Genomic DNA, 22,953 nt, shown 5'->3' on the forward strand with positions numbered 1-22,953 from the left:
TACCTCACTCTCAATACTGCTTTTTTGCATTTACTTTACGTTTTTACAAAAAAGTTAATAGTAGACTTTCGTAGGTAATTTTGTTTTCTTTCAAATGGTATACGATACAACAATCAATTTTAAAGCGACCGCCAATGGGAGTGATTTTTGTTGGTTAATGTTGTGGCCTCTCCATTATAATTTATATAAAAATAGTAGGCGCGGCATGTTTGTTTGGAACCGAGCTCCCATATACGCTTCCGCTAGTCGCAGGTCTCTGTAAAACTATACGGCTCTGCGTGAAAGCTGCTAGCAATAGAGAAAAAGCTTCACGTGCGTATACCATGTGTTTAGGTTTCTATTTAGCTGAGAAATTTATTTCGATCTTGCTAAGCTATTAATTTTTGGCTGCATCCAGAAGTTTTTTTATGAATGTTAATCGATTCGGAAACCTTTGATGAACCAACAACTTGTGGTAAGTTATGAGTTTTTTCAACGTAAAGTATTTCAAGAAAGATCTTTTCGATGCCGTGCCGAAAAACTTCTGACAACCTTGAAAACTTTGTAAAGGAGTGCCATGCATTGACAATGGGCTTAACTCAAGGCTCCAGCGATGATTTTAAAAGAGTTTGGAAATCAGCTACGTTTACTAACTCCGAGGCAGTTCAATTAAAGGTTTTACAGTACATTGTATATCGCTCACCACGGGAATAATTGTTGTCTTAAAACGTGTTGAAACAACTTGAATGTTTAAAACGTCTTAAAGATTGTTGTAATTAAACGTATACGTTGTCTTAGCTAGAGCACTATTGTGTCACGCAGAGAAACTATTAATCGTTTGACCTGAACCCATAATATATTCAATAAGTATTCATTCAAAAAGCGTGAGTGATATACCCTAGTGATATACATTGTACCGTAAACCCCTCATTGAACTGCCTCGGAGTGCTGCTCCTAACGAATCCCACTCTGCATAGCGGGTAGGTTTTAATTTGAGGCAGTAGGTATTCTCTCTAAAAAAACTATTTGCGGATTTTAATATTTTGTGGAATTGACTGTACGCGAACTCACGAATTATTTAAATTCATCGAATAATTTCATCTTGTAGGCTACTTTATTTTAACAAAATTTTTGGTAGAGCTAACAGAGGAATCTTCACTAGTGTAAAAGTGAGGCTCGAACCCGAGTCCTTTCAGATAACAGTTGATTGTTCCATCACACCATACACACGACATGGTTGTCAAGAGATTTCTGATTACAACTTTAAAGGTTTTCTGCAGGAAGAAAACAAAAATTTTGCAAAACAACCTTCATACTGTACTATGACAAAATAAATTCATCATATTAAAATCTAAATATATTGTTTCGTTCATTAATGAGTGTAATGCATTTTTTATCTTTTGCCAGATAAGCTGATCAAATCAATTTGCTATGTAACAAGTGATAGTGGGAAGGGTCAGGTCTTCCATGATACTATAATATTACTTATAAAAAAGCACATGAAATTGGCCTACATGTAATCTCAGTCACATCGGACATGGGTAGTGCTAATAGGGTGATATGGAGAGTTTTCGGAGTAGTTACTACAAAAACTGAAACAGTCGCTTTATGCACCCATCCTGTAGTGAGTCATAAGAAACTTTACTTCCTAGGTGATGTTCCACGCATTATCAAGAACCTGGAGTCAGCTCTGGTTAGAAATGACATTATTTTTGATGTGCAAGTTGTTAGTTCTAAACCCATCATTAGACTAAATGAACTAAATGAGAAAAGTGTTCTAAAGCTCCAAATCTTTGTGAGGAATTGTTGTCTCTTTGACAAGATGAAGGTCTCTACCGCTTACCATGTCATTTCCAACAGCCTGGCTTATGGGTTAATCACAATGGTTGAGCAAGATATTATGCCTTCGCAGCTCATTCCTACAGCTAAGGCTACCCGTGCGTTTGTGGCCATGTTTAACAAATACATGTAGTTTGATTTGATGGCAAGTAGACGTGCTGGAATGGCCTTATCGAAGTTCACCATCACTAAGTATCTGGAGACCATTTCCCTTCTTAAAGGTTGGCTTGCAACAAAATTCACATTACAGTTATTTGGTATCAAAAGATTCACCATGTCTTACTCTGTCGTGTTGTAGGTGAAAAATATGTGGAAATGTGATTACGAGATCTTAAAAGCTCAAAAACGAACAGTTAATCGCCACCATCACGCATCTGCCGTAGATTGGAATCAGTTTATTTCTCTGGCATAATCAATCCATTTGGTTATTGTTTTGACACGTGATGTTCTCCTGTGAGTTGAAAAGCCATTAAAAGGCTCAATATAAAATTTCTCGTAGCACTAGTTTATGACAAACATTTCGGGGTTTTACCGAAGAGCCCGTATCAAATATAGATGCTCGCTACTTTACAGTTTAGTTTCGGCTTGGTCTAATTGTCTAGTCGTAATCTGATCATGTGACCCATACTTCCTGCCAAACAGCGCAAATAATTTCTGCAACATTTTTCGATTATCACAGGTGACCAACAGGCTCGTCATGTTTAATAGATAATGATATGTACTCCTTCGAGTTAAGGTTAAAAAACTAAACGAAATTTCATGATAGGTTATAAGATATCAGTGCTGAAAGTGACAGCATTACAATGATGATGAAATAGACGCATAAGGACAATAGACATGGTTTTATTGAATGCTTGAAATATATTTGTGAAAATATTTCGACGAATGAGGCTGCATGAAAGTGTAAACAGAAGCCATCTTGTTCAATTACATCTCATTTGAGCCGTTTTGGAAAAAGATCCTAATCTATGGCAGTTTCGTGATGGCTGCAATTAACTGTTCGTTTTGAGCTTTTAAGAGCTTGCATGTAATCACATTTCTACATATTTTGCACTTACAACACAGCAGAGTAAAACATGGTGAATCTTTTGATACCAAATAACTGTATTGTGAATTTCGTTGCAAGTCAACCTTTAAGGATGTCCAGAACAAAGTAAAGTTGATTACTATAGGAGATTGAAAATGTACGTCTGCCCAAGCAGGTATACTGCTTTGCACCCAGGCAGTTTTGGGGTTAAAAGATGAAGTCTTATCTGCTGACAAGCAATATCTTATGGCAAGCAGACTTACTCAGGACTGCATTGAAAATCTCTTTAGCACACTGAGATTAAAGACTCCAACACCATCACCGTTAGAATTTCGTCAGCTGCAAAAGATTGTGGCCACTAGTCAATACTTGAAAACTTCTACTCATTTTTCCTATGACGAAGACGACTCTAGTTAGCTGGCTGACTATTTAACCTTAGTGCGTAGCCAGCAAGACGATAAAGATGAACATCTTGACGAGTCTGAGTGTACTGAAATGGTTATAAGTGATGAGCCAGTCAATGAGCTCACCATGGTGGCGAAATCTTCCCTTGACTATCTGTCTGGCTGGGCGTTGAAAGCCATTGAATCGTGTACAGAGATTGTTGCATAATAACAACACTAAAAGAACCTGTTGCTGCTCTTTGCGGAGGTGGCCTTACACACCGTTAGAAAAGTGTATAGCGAAAGAGCACTTAAGCATCTAACACGTCAAGTATTCATGGCATCGAGTCTGTAGAAAAAGTTTTCAGACAGTGGGCTCCAGCACTAGATGAAACCCAAAGTTCACTGATTGACTTTTGTGGAACAAGTTGACACACAAAAGCTTTGAGACAGGAGCAGCCTGTAAGCACAACACGCTAGAACTTATCATTACGAGATTCCTATGATATGGCTTCGCATTTATTGCAACGAAAAGACTAAATTAGCTGTGGGGAAATCTCACACACAGATGAGTTCAAATCCATGGCTATGCGTGATCTGGTGAAAAGAATTATGTAATTTCGTCATTTCAGTATTGTACATTTGCTTTGTTTATGTCTATTTTTAAATATTGTAGATTCGTTATATTTGCTTTAGCAATTAGAATGTTACATTTTTTTTATGTTATGTAACTCTTTGCATATTTTCTTTGTATTTTTAGTTACGGTTTTGCAGCTGAAAACTGAGTTTTTGGTTTTACTAGTGAATATGTAAGATATTTGTAAATTGGATATTGTACATTGCATATTGTACATTGCATATTGTACATTGCATATTGTACATTGCATATTTTTGTAACATGTAATACTTGTTTGATATAAGTTTGATAGATGTACCACCAGCCCTATAAGTCCCATAGTTAAATAAGTAGAAGATACCTCGGTTTTTTCTATCATACCGTTAAAATTGTGAAATTGACCTTATAAGTTGTAGAAGTCTCCAGCTTTTTGCTTTGGCTACACTGACAGATTTGCAGCAGAAAAAGCAACCAAAACATTATCTTATTAATTGATAAATTAAAATGTTAAAGTAGTTCTCAAGATGTTTGCAATTTATTGGAAAAACGGATTTTACTAATTATTCGATATACAATTTTGGAGTTATCTTTTTAAATATCTAGGAAAGGAAAACTCCCAACATATGAAAATCGCTAACAAAGTATAGAATGGAGAAGTGGAATTGTTGTGGTTACGGTAAGTAACCCTAGCTACTTTTTGAAGTGGGTTTTTGGAAAGCAAAAGTTAGTACCTCAGTAATATGTTATCAATTGGAGGCGTGACACTTTCACCGCCACGGCTAACTAGCAACGACGTCATTGTCTAAACTCTCATACTCGTAAACTCGATATAGCTGGTCATTAGTAAAGATTAGTGGTTGCTTCTTTGGATGTCACAACAATTTTGAGACGCTATAGTAAAAGCAATAAAAACGACTTCAAACACAGGCTATTAATAGATTAGTTCAACAAACAAAGCAGTTGTGCATGCCGCTAGCGCATTGTCTATAAATTGGACTGTATTGTTCTATAAGGCAGCCTCTGGTGTGCAGAGGCAAAATTTCAGCACCCAGAACGGCCAAACGGTGATTTTCTTGTTGTTTAGTGTCGGCAATGTTCGGACGAAAGGTGCGAACTAGCGAGTCCATTTTGACGCCATTTTTTACTGTTGAGAAGGAAATGGCAATCAGACGTTTCGGTTTTGTCTGTTCTGGATTCACATATTTAATGATAACGATTAAGTTTAAATGTGCTAGACGCTGTTGAACTGACGAAGAGTTTTGATTTTGACGACTACCATAAATTCTGGTCTTCAAAACATTTACTTCCATTTAAGATGAATATTGTGATAGTTATGGGAAGCCAATTACTTACGGGATCCTGTAGAGTAATTCTTGGTTGGCTTTACTAGCTTTATTGCAGTTTTACGAAATATTCTGACGATAGTCACTGGACTGATTACAATTTGCAAATGATATTTGAAATGTTTTCTTTATTATTATTGTTATATCGACGCGCTGCGTGTTTAGAACTATCTTGAAACTTTCAAGAAAAAAAGAAATTTGTCACGAGCTTTTTTCTTATTGCTCATATATCGAGTATGCTGCTAATTTTGTTCACATTATCTTTACGTGAAAACATCTACTTCATTGCAAAGAAATCAATTCAAGATTTTCTGAGGCTGCATACTTGTAACAGCTGATTTAAACTTTTCGTAATTTTGTGTTTTTCTTTTTTAATATCTGCTTGACAAACTCTAGTCACGTATTATATGTCTATAATTTGTTTGTTTAGTGAGCTATTCTATTATCTATATTTGCATGGAAATATTTATTGTATAGTTTTTATTTTATGCTCACTCATTGAACCTGTTTATTTATAGGCTAGGGTAGTACCATCAGCACCAAACCTGATCAACCAAGGCGTGAGAAGAATCTCTAACTTTGTTAAATTCAAAGTCCACCATCTTCAAATTTAAATAATATTTAGGAAAGAATTCTGATGTCACATTGAACTTTGAGTCACTCAGTGACTGATGCTCTTATTATAGATCTAGATAGCTTAAGTTAGTTTCATTGTTCTACCATTATTTCTTCTCAGCAGAATCACAAACCTTCTAATATTCAATTTTAAATAATCTTTAGTCTTTTATTTATAGAATTGATGTTTAGAGTTTACTGTCAAATCTTAATCAATAATCATAATATTTTTCTTTTTTACCCTTGGCATAAGTTTACATACCATATGACATGTATTCAATAATTTGTACGGAAGACGATACACAGCAATCTTCATGATTTTTGGGTAATTTTTTTAGTATTATGCTTGCTTGTATAAGTTGTAATAATACAGTTAAAACTGCTCTCAAAGGGTTTCTTGTGTTCTGTAAAACTATTTCGATATTCGGGAGGGCATTTCACTCTTCCCGAACCCACCCCGCCGGCCACCCGGGCCTACAGCCTTCACAAGTCGCCTAAGGGGGCTACTCAAGATATTGGCAGAGGCATCCTAAAAATGAACAATACACCCCTGTCTATAATAATCAATTTTTAATTTATTTCAAATTTATAGACAATTATGTTTTGTATCTCGCATTACTTATGTTGCGTATATGCTCATAATAATCATTGATGTGTTTGTTAGTGTGCAGCCAAACAGTTTTTTATTGTGCAATAGAGGAGGAGATAAGAGCGTCGATCCATCGCAAGTCGATTTTATATAATTGCGATGATGCCATCAAATAATACAGTGTGCTCTAAATTTATAAATATGCGCATTTATAAAGTTTATAATGGTAATTCTGATATAATTGGCTCATTATAACTCGACCCTTGACCGGAAGCAGAGGGAAAATGTGACCGTGAAAGGAGAAGCCCTCTCTTACGGCTTGAAGCTCGGTGAGTAAAGACGTTCATATTTTGTCTCCTGCTAAGTAACGACTTATAAAAAACCTACAGAACTAAAGCCTCTTTAGTTCACATGGTACCCCAAATGTTTACTTTCGGGAGAAGCGTAATACGGTAATGTAGTGCCAAGTTGATACGATAGATAGGTCGATGGGAGTATAGCGAATTGTGGTGTAGTTACTACTCATAGTACACTGACGGGTTTCAATTTTTTGAATTATTTTAGAATAATGGCTGAAGGAAAGATGAATACTGACATATTTGCTAACTTCCTTGTGCTAAATATTTTAGCTGCTGACGTATTTGTTAGTTGGGAAAGATTTAGTGATGAGTTCCTACTCTGTATAGAAATGAAGCCTCTCGAGATGGGTAAAATGAAAGAGACTGCGTGTGATGATTCCGTTGTGGTCTTGAAGAAAACTCGCAAGAGTTTTGTGGGGACAACCCCTATCTCTAGTCTCTGCGCTGTAATTAATGCTACAACCTGCTGAACCCAACAGGAGGGAGCTGAACCCAACTCACTTGTGGTCTGCTGAAACTAACAGAGTGCGCTGAGACTAACACTGCCAACTGTACAACCTGCTGAACCCAACAGGAGGGAGCTGAACCCAACTCACTTGTGCTCTGCTGAAACCAACGCGAGAACCTGCTGAAACCAGAAGGAGAGAACACAACTCTTGTAAGGATAATAATTGTTTAATTATCCAATTTATTTGTAGTAATTCTATCTGAGCTTGCTGTTAGTCTGTTAGTGACAATTGTAAATGATATTTCTCCAACAATAGCGACTTTATTATAGTAATACTAATCATGCGTCCAATTCGAGAATCAAACACAAACTGAACTGCCTAAACATTAATGGCAGTATTTATATTACATAAGCGATTGGCCTAGAGATTGACGGTTATCGTTCAAACCGACCAATCATATCATCTTGCTGACTGCCGACTTTCTAGAAATTTTCACAATCATAAAAATAAAAGAATGATCGCTAGACAATGAGCCATTGTAGTGTAACAATCTAAACACTAACAAAAAGCCCAGAAAATTCTACGTATACTGAATAGGAAACAGTAATCGTAACAAAACGGTAAGACATATTTTGATAATGAAAAGGGCTAATTACAAAATCTTATCTCGAGAAAATGTATGAACAAAAACGGAAACAATATCATTTAAGTAACTTGAACAACTAATAATTAATTGGAACAGAAACTTAAATTATCCTGACACAAAACCATGCTCATGAGAAAATTGTTCAAATGAGCGAACAGTAAGAAATAAATTATAAAAGAGTGTTCATTGCGTAAAAATCTCATACATGGCGTCTGATATCTTTTCTAGGTAAACCACTGTCCCAGAAGTCCCTTCTCTATATATATTGCCTAAATCACCTTTTCCCTTGATCAGTCTATTATGCTTTTCTGCATTGGGTGTCCGAAGCGCCTCGATGAGCCTGATGTCCTTGGAACCAATCCGAATGGGACAATTCTTCAGAGTTATTCCTCCCACGGCCTTTTTCAGGGCCACCACTCATCTCATAGAGTTTGTTCTTTGGAATATCCCGCTTGATTTTTAAGTTTACTACAGTCTCCAACTTCACGCCGAGGACTTGATTACTAGCCCTCTTAAAAGCCGTAGGCCAGGAGGGTAGTGAAACCCCAAGGTCGCTGGGATTTGAGTCTAATAACCCTGACTCATCTTTCAGCAAGGCTTGGGATCTGCTGAGATGGCACAACAAAAGAGAGCAAAATGTTTAGGTCAAGACCCAAAAGTTTGTTTCTGCGAAACAGCTTGGGGGAGAAGACGATAGAGATTTTTTTTAATGGAGCGGGCTATTAGAAAGCTGGATTTTGGCACGAATGATGATTCATGGAAGATTTTTGTTCTGGTCATTGCCATGAATGGACTGCGTGACACAAAATTGAGTTGAGATTTGATTGCCCAAAATAATCTGGGTTGGGAAAGGTTGACAAACCTTCTCCAGACCAGAAATGTAGTGCACAAGGCCTCAAATGTGCTCGCGGCAGAGCCTAATTCTACTCGACTTGCTGCCGCCCAGCCTAATGCAAAAGCTGCAATGCCAACCCCAAGGACCAGCACCTCTTCGGAGGCTACAGGCATGGATACTGGACAGCTGCGTGTCAAACAAGAAATTAGTGAAGTACAAAAGCATAAAGGCAGAGACTGCCGTCAAAAGAGAAACGACAGTAATGACAGCTACAAGGCTGGAGGATGCCATGGGTGTTACGGCGACTACAGACGCGGTTCTAGCAGCGGTGAAAATAGTCAGAAATGCCATGGGCATCATAGTAGTTATAGATGCGGCTCTAGTAGTCTTGATGGTAGTCAAGAAAGATGTTATCGCTGTCACTGTTACAGTCTCAGCAGCGATTCAGATGGTCCATGAAGCCGGTGTTTGTCAGGCTGGGTGTGCCAAAACTAGTCAGGATTGATAATGGACCGTGTTTTGCTAGCCAGGAATATCGCAAATTTGCGCAAATATAGGGCTTCTAAATAGCCACCAGCAGCCTGAGGTATGCGCCATTCAACAGACTAGATGAGCGGGCGGTAAAAACCATCAAACGAATGTAGGATATGTCGACAGAAAAGGACAAATCAATCTTTGATTACCAATTGGCGCCACACAAATCTGGATACTCCCTGAGAAAGTTAATGTTTGGTAGATCAGTCAAGACAACTTTGGGAAATTTTGTTTCTCAAATTGTAGACTACGCTCTATTTGAACATAAAGAACTTGTGGCCAAAGAGGCTAGGCGTGAGAAATGAAACCCTAAATACAGAGCTAAGCCACTGCCAGACATCCAACCAGGACAGCGGGTGTGGATTAATGCTCCATCTGATGTTAGTAAGGAAGGTATTATAGCAAGAGTGGACAACTCTCCTGAGAGCTATTAGGTCTGCATAGAACAGCGAGCTTCGTCGCAACCATGAGCATTTATTTGTGCTTTATAACTCTGATTGCAGAGGAGATGACCATTTTCTCATGAAGCCTACTGGTGTGGAAAATGTCAACGAGGTTGTCGTAAGAATCATAGGTGAACAAGCTCATCTCGCATTGCTAACCTCTAGTTTGCCTAGATCAGCTATCCTCGCTTTGATTAGCGTAACTTTGGTAATGTAGGTGACACAATGGATCACAATGATGCTAATACCAGTAGTGATAGCATTTTCACACCGGTACTGAAGCTAATGCTTGTGGTAAGGGTATTTGTAGCAATACTGGTTACAATGAAAAACTGCCTGCTATGTAGAGTAATTTAGACTTGTCAGGCGTACTTTTCCCTGACCGCCTAACTGAGGGTGGTGCTTTGCAAGACAGACCTGCAGGAACGGAATAAACTGGTAGTAGCAGCTGGGTTGGTAGTGATGAGAATCACGCTCTTTTGCCTGTAAACCCCCGTTGCTGAAACTGGTGACAGAATGACCATAATTGGCCGAACTGTCAAGACAACAAGGCACAATGATTTCCTATATTATAAATAATGTCCTCCTTTTGTAGATTCCTACTTCCAAATCTACATAACCCAAGGGACAATTATGAAGTGTCCTAACCTTGTCTGCAAGGACTCGGGTGACCAGCTCATCGATCTACAGTATATAAAAGGCTCACACAAGACCAGAAAAGCAGAGCCCATTTGCGCTAGGTGATCTGTTGAACATCTTATTCTATGATCATAAGCGCAGGAAGTACATGTATTAAACTTATGGACTCGTGTATGGATTCTTCAAGTGCCATGCAAGGAAAGCTGAAAGTTTGTCTGTCCTTTCATAGAAATACATAGAACTCTACCATCTCTTAATCAGGTACTGTAGTGTTAAATGAAGTTAAATTTCAGTCCCAGAATTTAATACAAGTTTAATACAAACTGCATCGGGCTGATACAAAAAAATTGGTTTACACTATTTAATAATAAGATATTACAAAATTTTTACTCTCATGTCAGACAGTTTTGCATCTGCAAAAATTGTTGAGCTATTATTGTTGTTGTTTATTATAATGTTGAAATACTATTGTATCTGCTTCAAAACTTATGTTGACACTTGACCATGTTGTAATAAAGTTTTACCAGAAACAAAGTATACCAGAACTGGTTTCAGACTGCTAGAGAAATTTGTGACTTATTTATTTACCTATCGAACAGTTTTGGTGCAGATATGAGTTTGACTATACATCAATAAAGCGCATATCGCTTTCTCATTGCTCAGTTTGTAAAATATTTTTTATGATAATTATATATCTCAACGGCTAAATAATATCATGGCATAATATAACATTTATGCTTCATCTACTAAACTGCTTCAAGTTTTAAGATTGTTCTATCACTAACAATGTCCTGTTATTTTAGTAGGGTTTCAATTACAGGTATTCTTTTGGTGATAGTCATATCAATCTGAACAAGGCAGATCCACTCATCAAAAAATCTAGTGAAATTTCACACTCCTAAATGCCAAACTGTAGCTCTCAGTTTTGATTGCTTGTACCTCGTAGAGTTTGTGGATAATATTCAAGAACAAAGTTCAAATGTAGCTAGGATATATTTCCCTTTCTGAGCCACACTCCTCTTGTTTTGCTTTACAATCAAGAGTGTAATTACACTTGCTGCTGGGTCTTGCTGTCTGGCAAGATGATTTTTCATCAATTTGGAACATATTCGGGTTACTCTTAGTAAATATATTTGAACTAATTCTGGCTACGGAAACTAGCCCAAACATGTTCTTAAACAAGCCGCAAATTTTCTTAATGTATTACTCAGCCTTATGAGATGAATCATCAGTTCCATTGCTTGATTACAAATGGTACTTTGAATGAAGTTGAAGCTTAGCGAAGGTTGTACAGTATCAACGAATGCTTTCAGACATACCCAACCATTTCTAAATCGCTGTTATGCTATTATTGGGTTGTACCTACGTACAGCCCACACAAGTCGAATTTTTGATATCTAGTGAGCTTTTTGCAAGTAGTTTCGTTCTTGAAAACAAGGCAACCATCACAGCTTTGAAATGATGCCACACGCAGCTACATGTTCTAACTGCAAGTGACTAGCTGCTTGTATTGGAGTAATACATGCTTTACTCACTTGTCTCGTTAGATGACAAAAAATGCTTGTACCCAATAATGACTTTGTTGAACTGATATTCCGCTCAACTGAATGATAAAACTTGCTGACAAGTGTCAGCTATAAGCTGTTCAACATGGCAACTGCCTACAGAAGTATATATTGTGGCTTTTTATTTTTGTGCATACTTGAAAAATAACTGCAAAAAGACAATATTAATTTAGTAATATAAAACTATTATTAAAAATATGCGTACAATAAATAGAGGTTAAAATATCTCAGTCATCTAATTTCCTGACATAAAATGTTAACAAATACATAAAGAGTCATATAACATTATTTTACAAATATATGATATTAGCGAGTAGATTAGAAGTTAGACTTGAGAAATACAAAACTAAACAATGGCGTGTGCATAGAAAAGACACTTAGCATGTAAGCACATGGATGTGCATAGAAGAGACACCTAGCATGTAAGCACATGGGTGTGTGGCACGACGGATGGAGAACTGATAAGAATGTCTAGCAGTGACTCAACGTCCAAAGCATGTATGAGTCAAACTAAATGCGTGATAAAAATATTACGCTTGTTAAAGTAGAAAAATATTAAGTTCCAGAAAGGTTGGGTCTCAGTTCCAGCCCTAAAAAGAAGAAAAACCCATGAAATAAATGGCACATAAGAGCACTTCAGTTCAATTGAAAAACAGAACTTTCATTTTGGATATATATCATCTTTGTAGGTAGAATTTTAATTTGACTACAAATTAAAATAACTGCTAGCTATTAATGCATCCATGCTGAGGCACCCAGATTGTTATTATGACCTATAATTATTATTATTGATATTATTATTACTTTGATGCTAATTTTCTATATCTCAGTATTGTTCAAACTTATGACTTCATACTACAAACTCAAAAAATTGGTCAAAGAAGCATTTATCGACTTCTGTACATTCTTAAATAAACTAGCGGAATGATCAGCGTTGCACGGGTATTAAAATTCAGCTTATAAACAGTGATAGCAATGCCACGCTTAAAAACTCAGATTAGAAACAATGCCACTTGACATTAGCCTGACACGTTGCCAATGGCTAATTTAAGTAAGCTCTTGCTAATACATAGATTGATGTGCGCCGTATAGATTGAGAAGGGTAGCGTATTTTCACTCACATAGCGACATATATCGCCCAATGAATCTATCATTGGTAAATTGGTAAAACATTTGTCTGACGAGTGGGAGATTCCGACATCAAATCTGCTGCAGTACAGATTCCTCATGGCAATATTTTAATAGCCAGTTAGTTGCACATACTGAAATACACACACGGACCTTCAGATTGCTAAATTTCATATTAAATATATCAAATCTGTTCTTAAAATAACATCCTGTGCGTTGTTAGACTTAGAGCTGTCCCTTCGTGACTTTGCTTCTGCCAGCCTTGTGATATATAAATCAACTCGGTGAATGCCAGGTGTTGCCCAGATAATAAGTCTTTGCACAGAAAATTAATTTTTATTTAGCTTATAACAACAGTTACCATTTTAACTTTGAACCTTCATATCATGAGAGAAGTGTTTTATGCAGTTTAAATAACTTGAAAGAAAAAATAAACCAACTGTAAAGGTTTTCAAACTTTGTCAAACAACTGTAATCTTCAAACTTCATATCATGAGGAAAATGTTTTGTGCAGGTCAATTAAATTAAGAAACAAAATAAAACAGGTATAAAAGTGTTTAAATGTAAATGTAAAATAATTAGCAAGTAATAGCTAAATGAAGTCTGTTTTGCTACGATTACGATAAAAGATTATTTGGTAATGATACAATTAATGCGAACTGAGAAAACAAAATAAAAATCCTGAATATGTTGAATTAATAATAACAATTCGTCCATAGAAATGTGTGTATAAAAAAGGTTAATGTTCTACCAGAGACTATCCATCAAAACTTTGAATACGATGATACTGGTACCTTTTGATACTGGTACAAATGTAAAATTGAGATATTGGACCGTCTTTGTCTGGTACTTTGTCTGACCGAACGAAAAGAGAATGTAGAGGCTATTCCTTCTCAAGATAATACAATTTTCCGCGTGAAAAGTATTGGCCTTTATCAGATCTAGCAATTGAACTCTACGAAAAACCGGAAATAAAGTTCACAAAAACATGGAAAAGCATCGTGTTTCATAGAGTTAAAAGAGTTTCAATTAATACGTCATTTAGCGTGTGCATACTGTACACTCTATACAATAAAAACGATAGATTGCTAAGGACTATATAGCTCAGTAGTTAATTGCGTGGTTGGAAACTTACCGTTGCAATATCCATGAGTTGAAATCCAGCACGAAGCTCACATTTCAAGATTTTAATAGCAATAACTGAACAAACATACCTACGGACAGACGACGACAAACTTTGAAATTTATATAGATATACATATATATATTCACCTTTAATCGTCTAACTTGAGCAATGTCTTACACTTGTCAGCGGTCATGACCAGACACTCCATGAGCTGCTCTGCTGGTGCGTACTCAGCAAGAATAGGGGAGAGATTGCTGAGGTGTGATTTAACAGCCTTGTAGTGCCTCTGCAGGTTAGCTTCCACCGCCTACATACCAGCATGGTTAAATGTTTATAAGGCCATACTGCACTTGGATATAAACATACCAGCATGGTTACATGTTTATAAGGCTGCATTGCACTTGGGTATAAACATACCAGCATGGTTACAAGTATATAGGGCTATACGGCATTTGGATATAAACATACCATCAGGGTTACATGTTTATAAGGCTATACTGCACTTGGATATAAACATACCAGCTTGGTTACAAGTATATAGGGCTGTAATGCACTTGGATATAAACATACCAGCATGGTTACATGTTTATAAGGCTATACTGCACTTGGATGTAAACATACCAGCATGGTTACATGTTTATAAGGCTGCATTGCACTTGGGTATAAACATACCAGCATGGTTACAAGTATATAGGGCTATACTGCATTTGGATATAAACATACCATCAGGGTTACATGTTTATAAGGCTATACTGCACTTGGATGTAAACATACCAGCATTGTTGCAGGTTTATAACGCTATACTGCACTTGGATGTAAACATACCAGCATGGTTACCTGTTTATAAGGCTATACTGCATTTGGATATAAACATACCAGCATGGTTACATGTTTATAAGGCTATACTGCACTTGGATATAAACATACCAGCATGGTTACATGTTTATAAGGCTGCATTGCACTTGGATATAAACATACCAGCATGGTTACATGTTTATAGGGCTATACTGCACTTGGATATAAACATACCAGCATGGTTACATGTTTATCGGGCTATACTGCACTTGGATATAAACATACCAGCATGGTTACATGTTTATAGGGCTATACTGCACTTACTGCACTTGTATAGGCTGAATAGTTTTAAACCAGCTAGTCAATAGACAGCCTATCTAATTTTCTCATTTCATCTACTGCCCACCAAATCATAAAAACCACAGACAGGAATTAATTTACATCTATTCATGTCCATAGAAAATAATTTACATCTATTCATGTGCGATATTTGTTTATGGAGAATTTTAGTGTTTGGGTTGTTTAAATAAAATTAACCGGTCTTGTTTTAGTTCAAATAAGCAACCCAAGCATCAAAATTTTCTATAAACAAGAAACAAATATCATACATAAATATATCTTGCCACCAAATATAACAGATATAATTTAACAAGCTTTCAAACGTGCGCTACTCACACTGTTGCTTCAAGATCACATTCAGCCATGCCACTAGCGCAAGACAGCTGGAGAGTAATCAATTATTACTCTCTCTAACAAAGCCCTGATTGTTAACATCTTCCTGGAGCTACATACCGGCAGGTCAGATACCTCGCTGATAAGCTCGAGTTGAATAGCCGTGACAGTGTCAGACAACTTCCTTATTTGTCGTTCAAGCTCTCGGCAGGCTAAGATTTTAGGCTGCAGGTTACTCCGATGCCTCACCATCGCCTCCTGAATCTTCTCCCAGCGCGAGTTAAGCGTGTCCAGCTCACTTCCTGTTGAGTCATCCATGCTCGCTATAATGTTGATTGAGAGTACACGACTCCTCTGTTGCTGCAGCCGCGTAGCGAACTCCTAAAATTGACCGAAAGTTTTCGACATATTTTTCACAAAACTGATAGTGAACTGGTGTTGTATGAAGTACATGCATACCAACAAGCAGTTGTATCTTACAACAAGCGAAAGACAATCACAATGCTAAGCGTCAATTTAAATGTGCATGAGTGTCTGTTTTCAACTAGATGTCTATATAAAGTATCTATTTTCAATGGGATAAGCATACAAGGCATCTATATTCAGCTATTTCAGTCTGTATTTAGTCAATTCATACAAACTGTCTATTTCCTATCAATTATTTATACAAAGTTTTAGCTAAATATCTATACAAAATGTTTATTATCAGTTAGATATCTGTAAAAACTGTCTATTTTTATTATATATATAATTTGCTACTGAAAAATGACCTTGGCAGAATCTGTTGAGCTGAATTGTTTAAATATTATTAGCCTACGCTTACTGTGACTACAACCTTGACCCCTACTGTAACCACTTCTCTGACCCCTACCCTACCCTGACCCCTACTTGCAATCCCTGCTCTGACCCCTACTCTAATCCCTGCTCTGACCCCTACTCTAATCCCTGTTCACAAATAGAGTGTAAGGATGGTTGCACATACAACCTCGCTGTTGTCACCCCTGAATCCGACCTCCAGGCTACTTTACACCAACTAGTTAGGTTTTAAGTTATATCTGTTTTGTCAGAAAATATAGAAACCTTTGGATTTTAGGAGCTGCTTGAATGAATCTTGTGTTTCCTTATTTACTTTAGAGAGAGATAATGCAGAGTTATCTCTTGTGAATAGAAATATTTAACAGCTTAACACAAGTTTGTCAAAAAACAACATGAACGCTCATAAAGTTACAGCGGCAAAGTGTTCAAAGTCACAAATAGTTGAGCATTGTTTGAAGCTAGACAGCAAATAAAGCCGGGGCTTCACTTGCAGACAACTTGCCTTATACTGCGCGCACTGTTTGCCCACAGACGTTATGTCAGTAGCAACCGCGTCATGCCACTTCAAGCTTCTCTCCTCAGCATCGCTGAGCCAACCCAGAAGGTTCCTCACATCCACCTCGAGTTGGCGCTTTTGCAGAACTGTCTTTTGTTCGCTGCTCAGTTCATCTCTGGTCACCGGTGGTAAGGTAGAAGACAACCCAAAACCTATTGAAGAGACAAATTGTTGGGAGTGTTTACCTTCTGCTTGTGACATTCAGCTCGGTTCAAAGGGACTCAACTATGGTGATATGAAGCGATATATTAATACAATGTTAACTCGCAGTTTTTTGCATGTAATCACCAAATTTTAGGCACTTTGAAACAATAGCTGTCTTGCAGCTTGATAAAATGGACAGGCATGTTTGACATGCAACTTGGAGATATCCAGAGTTTCAACAAGTCAGGTGGTAACGCATGCTTTCGTTATGGAAGCTGATTAACGTATCATTGTGCCGAATCGTTGATGACGGCTCATGACTGATACAAATTCTCATTGGCTAAATTATTGGTCAATGCGACCCGCTATTTTTAGGGTGGGTGTGTAGTCACAGCAAGTACATTGGCAATGCATTTTATCAATGTGTATGAAGGAAGACCTTAACACTCACATTTTCTGCTAAATCTTCTTATCAACTGAACACACAATCAACCACAAATAAACATATTATGAGCAAATTAGTTATCACGCAAGTCTTGCAAACAATTGTCATTGATCCTGATGAACACCTCATCTACTTGACAAACTACCACCTGCCTGACATTGTCAACCGAACAACACTTTACAACGCATGCCTTATGCTAGCTGTGAACCCAGATGTCAAACACTTTCAACCTACTGAATGTCATGCCACTGGCTCACTTTGCTAGCCTATTCACATCCACACCATCAGCCTATCGCTGTTATGGCGATATCAACAGCTGCATGAGATCATCACTCCATTTTCAATGCTGTAGCTGTCAAAAGAGTCACAGCTGTTGTGAAACTCATTAAAAAAATTATCTAAGCTTCAACAAACCTGTGTGACTATCTCGTCCACTAGTTGATGGCATGTATTTTCGTTCTGTTGAATGACTTCTTGTCCTGTGAACATCACACTTTATGCATAAGAATTTCACTAGAGTAAAAATTGAATCAAAACATTACAAACATATTCTGCATATATTTTGTAAGAAAATTCTGAACAACATCAACTAAGATGCTGAACAACATCAGTTAAAAAATTATCTGCGAGTTAGCAAAATTCTACAAGGCACACAGTAACAGATGGAGGAAACAATCAACACACAACTACAGTTGCGAAATACCTGGTCACTTGAGGAGGTGCCCGACGTCTTGCCGGCTGTATAGATCTCCGGGAGGCCATAAATCGCTCGAAAGGAGTGCCTTGAGAACGTCCACGATCTGTACGAGAAATGATCAAAATATCAGCATAATGGGGAATGAATCATAAAAATATTTAAAAGTCAACTAAAAACACATGTCAACAGGTATACAGTACTCATAAAAAGTGAATAAAATTTTTTCACACAAGATTAATGAGTGAAATATGAAAACCTTTCAAGCATAAAAATAGCCAATCATGATGCAAGTGTGACATAAAAACAACCAATCACGCTACAAGTATGACATAAAAAACCAATCATGCTACAGGTATGACATAAAAATAACCAATCATGCTACAGGTATGACATAAAAACAACCAATCACGCTACAAGTATGACATAAAAAACCAATCATGCTACAGGTATGACATAAAAATAACCAATCATGCTACAGGTATGACATAAAATTATGAACAAGCATTTGAAAGATAAAAATTTTATCATTACTAGCTAAAGAATAGCTAAAGAAATAATACACTCATCACAAAACTGTTTAGAGCATAAAATTGTAGGAAAAAGAATCTACTATAGCACACAATTACGTGCAGTAAATTTCTCATCCGTCATTTTTAGTATTGAGCAGCGATCCAGTAAGAAAGCAGAGCAACACAACTTGCAATACCAGAAGTTCCCGACAAAACACAAACTGAGCAATTGTAAAGTTCCATCTAGAATGACAGATTTGTACATAAACAGCCATAGAACCATGTCTATGCTCACAGAACAGTATTCATAAAGCCATGAAAACTTAAACCAGTTCTCTGTCTATCCATAAAGCAATACCAAGCTAGTAAAGCACTTTCACTTTAATTATATTAACAGACAAATACCGCGCAAGCGAAGCGAAAGTGGTTTATAATGAGTTGAACAACCCACACAAGGATGAGAAAATTTGTGAGATTAATAGTGCAATGTGCTGCTCACCCCGAGCTGTGGTTAGGTGCAAAGAGCCAAGGCTACGTGGTTTATATTGCAGTGAGCTGAGTTGAAAGAGAGGCTTGCCTGCCAAGGGCATGTTTATCGTAGATGCTGCCTTTGTTCTCCTATTTACTTCGGCTCTCTTCTCAGCGTCAGCAATTCTTTGATCCAAATAGTTGAGACGTCGCTGGGTTTCCTCAGCAAGACTGGCTTGCTGTCGCAGGCTGCTCGAAGCTGGCAAAGGAGAAGAGTCACGAGGGGGTGACTCTAAACCTAATAACACGAAGGATGGTATTTAAAGGACAGAAATGACATGTTCATGATGAACCTCATTTAATATATGTGAGGAGACAGATAAATACCCCTCGGACCAATTGTATGGAATTGTAACGCCAGGCCATAGTTTTGATCAATATAAAAATGTATAATAAATTGGAATCGAAATTTGGTTATAATGACAATCTTGGTGTCTCAAGATACAGTATACCCATTAACAACTGGCAATTAATTTAATTTGTAGTCGAGACAAGTGTACAGCATCCCGCCCCGCATAAGTTTTTGAGCAAGGGCAAGATTCGAGTTGTTTTATTTTATTATATTCATGATAGCTGTCAATCACTGTTGTGAGTTGGAGGACATTGGCAGGTGTCACAGGTGATGCAACACCTGCCTTGTGTTGCATTTTTTGCCACTGGCAGTTGTAGCTGACAGGTATTGAAGCATTAGACACTTGTCAACTACTCTCATCAAAACCAGTCAAACTTACTTTGACTGCGTTAAGATTAGTTTAGAATTTTCTCCCTACAAAAATGCCATACACAAAATGAAAGCCCCGCGTTTGATTGAACTTCACTGTGCTTATTTCATAAACTTCGGCACAAGTTCATTTCAAGTCGAACTAATGATAGGTCATGCTGTATAGAGAAAAGTGAAAAATTGATTTAAACTGACATTGAAGGTGTGCATTCCCCTCAATTTCATGTAGATTTATGGTAAACCTGGCCCTAAAACCAAATGAAAATTCTGAGAAAATTTGTCGATACAAACCAATAATACCGCAGTTACTGTACAATTATTATGTACAGTTTTGTTTAATTATTTTTACGTTTTGAAGGGCCGATGGGCTGAGCTTGGGAAGATCGTGGAATGGATTAGGTTATTCGCATGTATTTAACTGTTTGTGTAACATAAAATCCCTATATCGTAAACTTTTTCGGGACGGACTATTTATGCTGTGGGAGCGTCTACTGTGTTGCAGTACTAATGCCTGCCTCACTCGTCATCTCATAGAATAATGATTAAATATTTTTGATAGCTGATAACCAATTCAATTGCTACCAACCTCTGTCGATCACATCCTGTTCAGAGATTATAGATTCTAGTTCTGCCTCAACCTGGCTCACGTCATCTCCTGACGGATCGAGCTCAAGTTTAAGGGTGTCTACACTAGTGCGTAGCTCTTTCACCATTGTCTCCACCTTGCCAGCGTCCGTCACTGAACTTCTCTGCATAAGGTAAGTAGCGCCATCTCCCAATAGATGGGCAATCTGCAAGGTCAAAGGTTAAATATAGGACAAAGGTTAAGAGAGAATACCGAGTAGGTAGGTAAAACTAGGCAGGCTTATATCGGTACAAAGGAAAGCCTTGCCCATGTCAGGCAGCTGATTTATATATTCTGGCTTATGCTGACAAAAAATAAACATTTTTGTCAGAAATAGCAGAAAAAAAGTAGTCTGTTTATCTGATTGCATAAAATTTAGCTTACTTTTCATTACTGAAGGCTTTGCTTGGCCTGCAACTACTACTTGTGATTACAACTGAGTCACTCTTATAATCTATCAATATTGGAGCCAACCTTAGCGGAGTTGGCTTCCAATCTTTCTTTCACGTGGCTTCTAAGAGATGGTTGCCTCTTCAAGGTTAGACTCAAACCTCCGAGTTCTGTGATCATCTCATCACGAGACTTCTCATAGTCCCTCCAAACTTGGCATGTATGTTTGAGTCTATGAACGACAGTCTGTAGCTGCTGATATGTGCTGTCCCACAAGTCATTGCACTGATTTACCAATTCTTTCAGTTTGCCTCCTGTGTCCACCATAGACAGGCGATTGACATAACTGTAAAGTACCAAGTATTCATTAGCCATGTAGAGACAAAGCTACGCAGCATTTTAGCAAAAGGAAAAAATTCCTATACTAATTGAAACAAAATTATTCTTGCTCACACTGAAGTGAGGAGTCTATATGTATACATGTATATAGACTGCTCACTTCAGTGTGAGGAGTCTATATACATGTAGATAGATACATAGAACTAAATATAGCTGTTGTTAAGTGGTTTTAGTATTTGTAAGTATAGTACACACCTTTACAATGTAAATACTCTGTTCCAAAACGCTTTTACGTTATAGGGATTTTATGTTATATGAACAATAAAATACATGTACATTGTCTAATCCATTCCAAGATATTCTCAAACTCACCCCTTTGGCCTTTCAAAAGGAAACAACAAGACTTAACTTCTTAATTTAATGACTGTAGAGTAACTGTAGAGTAACTGTAGAGTAACTGTAGAGTAACTGTAGAGTAACTGTAGAGTAACTGTAGAGTAACTGTAGAGTAACTGTAGAGTAACTGTAGAGTAACTGTAGAGTAACTGTAGAGTAACTGTAGAGTAACTGTAGAGTAACTGTAGAGTAGCTGTAGAGTAGCTGTAGAGTAACTGTAATATTATTAGTTTGTATTGACAACTCTTCTCTTCTTCTCTTTTTCACTTTCACTTGGTTTATGGTCTACGACTTTGGCAATTGTACGGCAAGTTACTTTACATTAAAGTTCCGGTTACTTTATGTTTAGTGAAATTTATATTATAAGGGGTTTATGCTATAGGAGTGTCTACTATTGTTTAATATAACGAATCCTCAACCCAAATCAATTTAAAAACAGGGAAGTTGCTGGACTCTTGTTCAGAGTTCAAGCGGCAAGGAATTTCCTAATCCTATAGATGAAGAGAAATATCCATAGAGTTGTTCCAAATCGCATGAACAATCCATAAAGTGTTACTTTTACTACTTTCACAAAAGTGAAGGCGTGATGTAAGTCATATAACAACTAAATTGGTGTCAATAATCATTAAGAAGTCACTCCCACAACTTGAACATACAAATCAAACAGTAAGAGAACAACGTATAAAAATAACAACATGTAAGACACAATAAGGCATTTAAGGAGTTGTCTCCTACTAACATGTATCGTTTGTTGACAAGCTTGAGCTCCTCTCTCTTCGCCGTGAACTCATGGAGCATGTCCATGTATTTCATGTGCTCATTCTCAGCAATAGCTACAGTGATGTAAGAAGTCCTTGCCCTCTGTACCTCCCTTGAGTAGCCTGACACCATCTCCATGGTTTTGCTAAGGTGACTCATCATTTGCTGCCAGACTGCCGAAAGGTCAGTCAGCCACTGTCTCTTTTCCAGTAACTTGAAATACATGGTTAAAATTAGGTTGTGTTAAGTAGATATTGTTGCACATTGTGAGGCTCACCTTTTATAGCTGTTCCCTTAACAGTCTGAAGGTTCTGCGCAAACTTGAACAAACTGATGAGGTAAGGTGAGACAATCACCAACAACCAGTTACTCCTAATGAACAAGATGTTCTCTGGCATCATAGATTAGTGACACATATTAGTTACAGTGTTGTCCATGTCAGCCAG

General features: G+C 37.3%; 1 protein-coding gene across 1 annotated transcript in view; it reads right to left on the reverse strand.

Moving 5' to 3' along the window:
* Positions 1-12,066: 12,066 nt before the first annotated feature.
* LOC137400696 (nesprin-1-like) overlaps positions 12,067-22,953 on the reverse strand; it is a 73,789-nt gene continuing 62,902 nt past the window's right edge. Inside the window, exons 53-62 of the mRNA XM_068087028.1 lie at positions 22,488-22,720; positions 21,098-21,359; positions 20,585-20,789; positions 19,249-19,515; positions 18,247-18,343; positions 17,958-18,022; positions 16,901-17,106; positions 15,703-15,963; positions 14,262-14,422; positions 12,067-12,451 (exon numbers count right to left, since the gene is read on the reverse strand). Of these exons, the coding sequence (XP_067943129.1) occupies positions 14,264-14,422; positions 15,703-15,963; positions 16,901-17,106; positions 17,958-18,022; positions 18,247-18,343; positions 19,249-19,515; positions 20,585-20,789; positions 21,098-21,359; positions 22,488-22,720 (1,755 nt within the window). The 3' untranslated portion in view covers positions 12,067-12,451; positions 14,262-14,263. The remainder of the gene's footprint in view (positions 12,452-14,261; positions 14,423-15,702; positions 15,964-16,900; positions 17,107-17,957; positions 18,023-18,246; positions 18,344-19,248; positions 19,516-20,584; positions 20,790-21,097; positions 21,360-22,487; positions 22,721-22,953) is intronic.

This window comes from Watersipora subatra, chromosome 7 (assembly GCF_963576615.1).
Source record: "Watersipora subatra chromosome 7, tzWatSuba1.1, whole genome shotgun sequence".
Lineage (NCBI taxonomy): Eukaryota > Metazoa > Bryozoa > Gymnolaemata > Cheilostomatida > Watersiporidae > Watersipora > Watersipora subatra.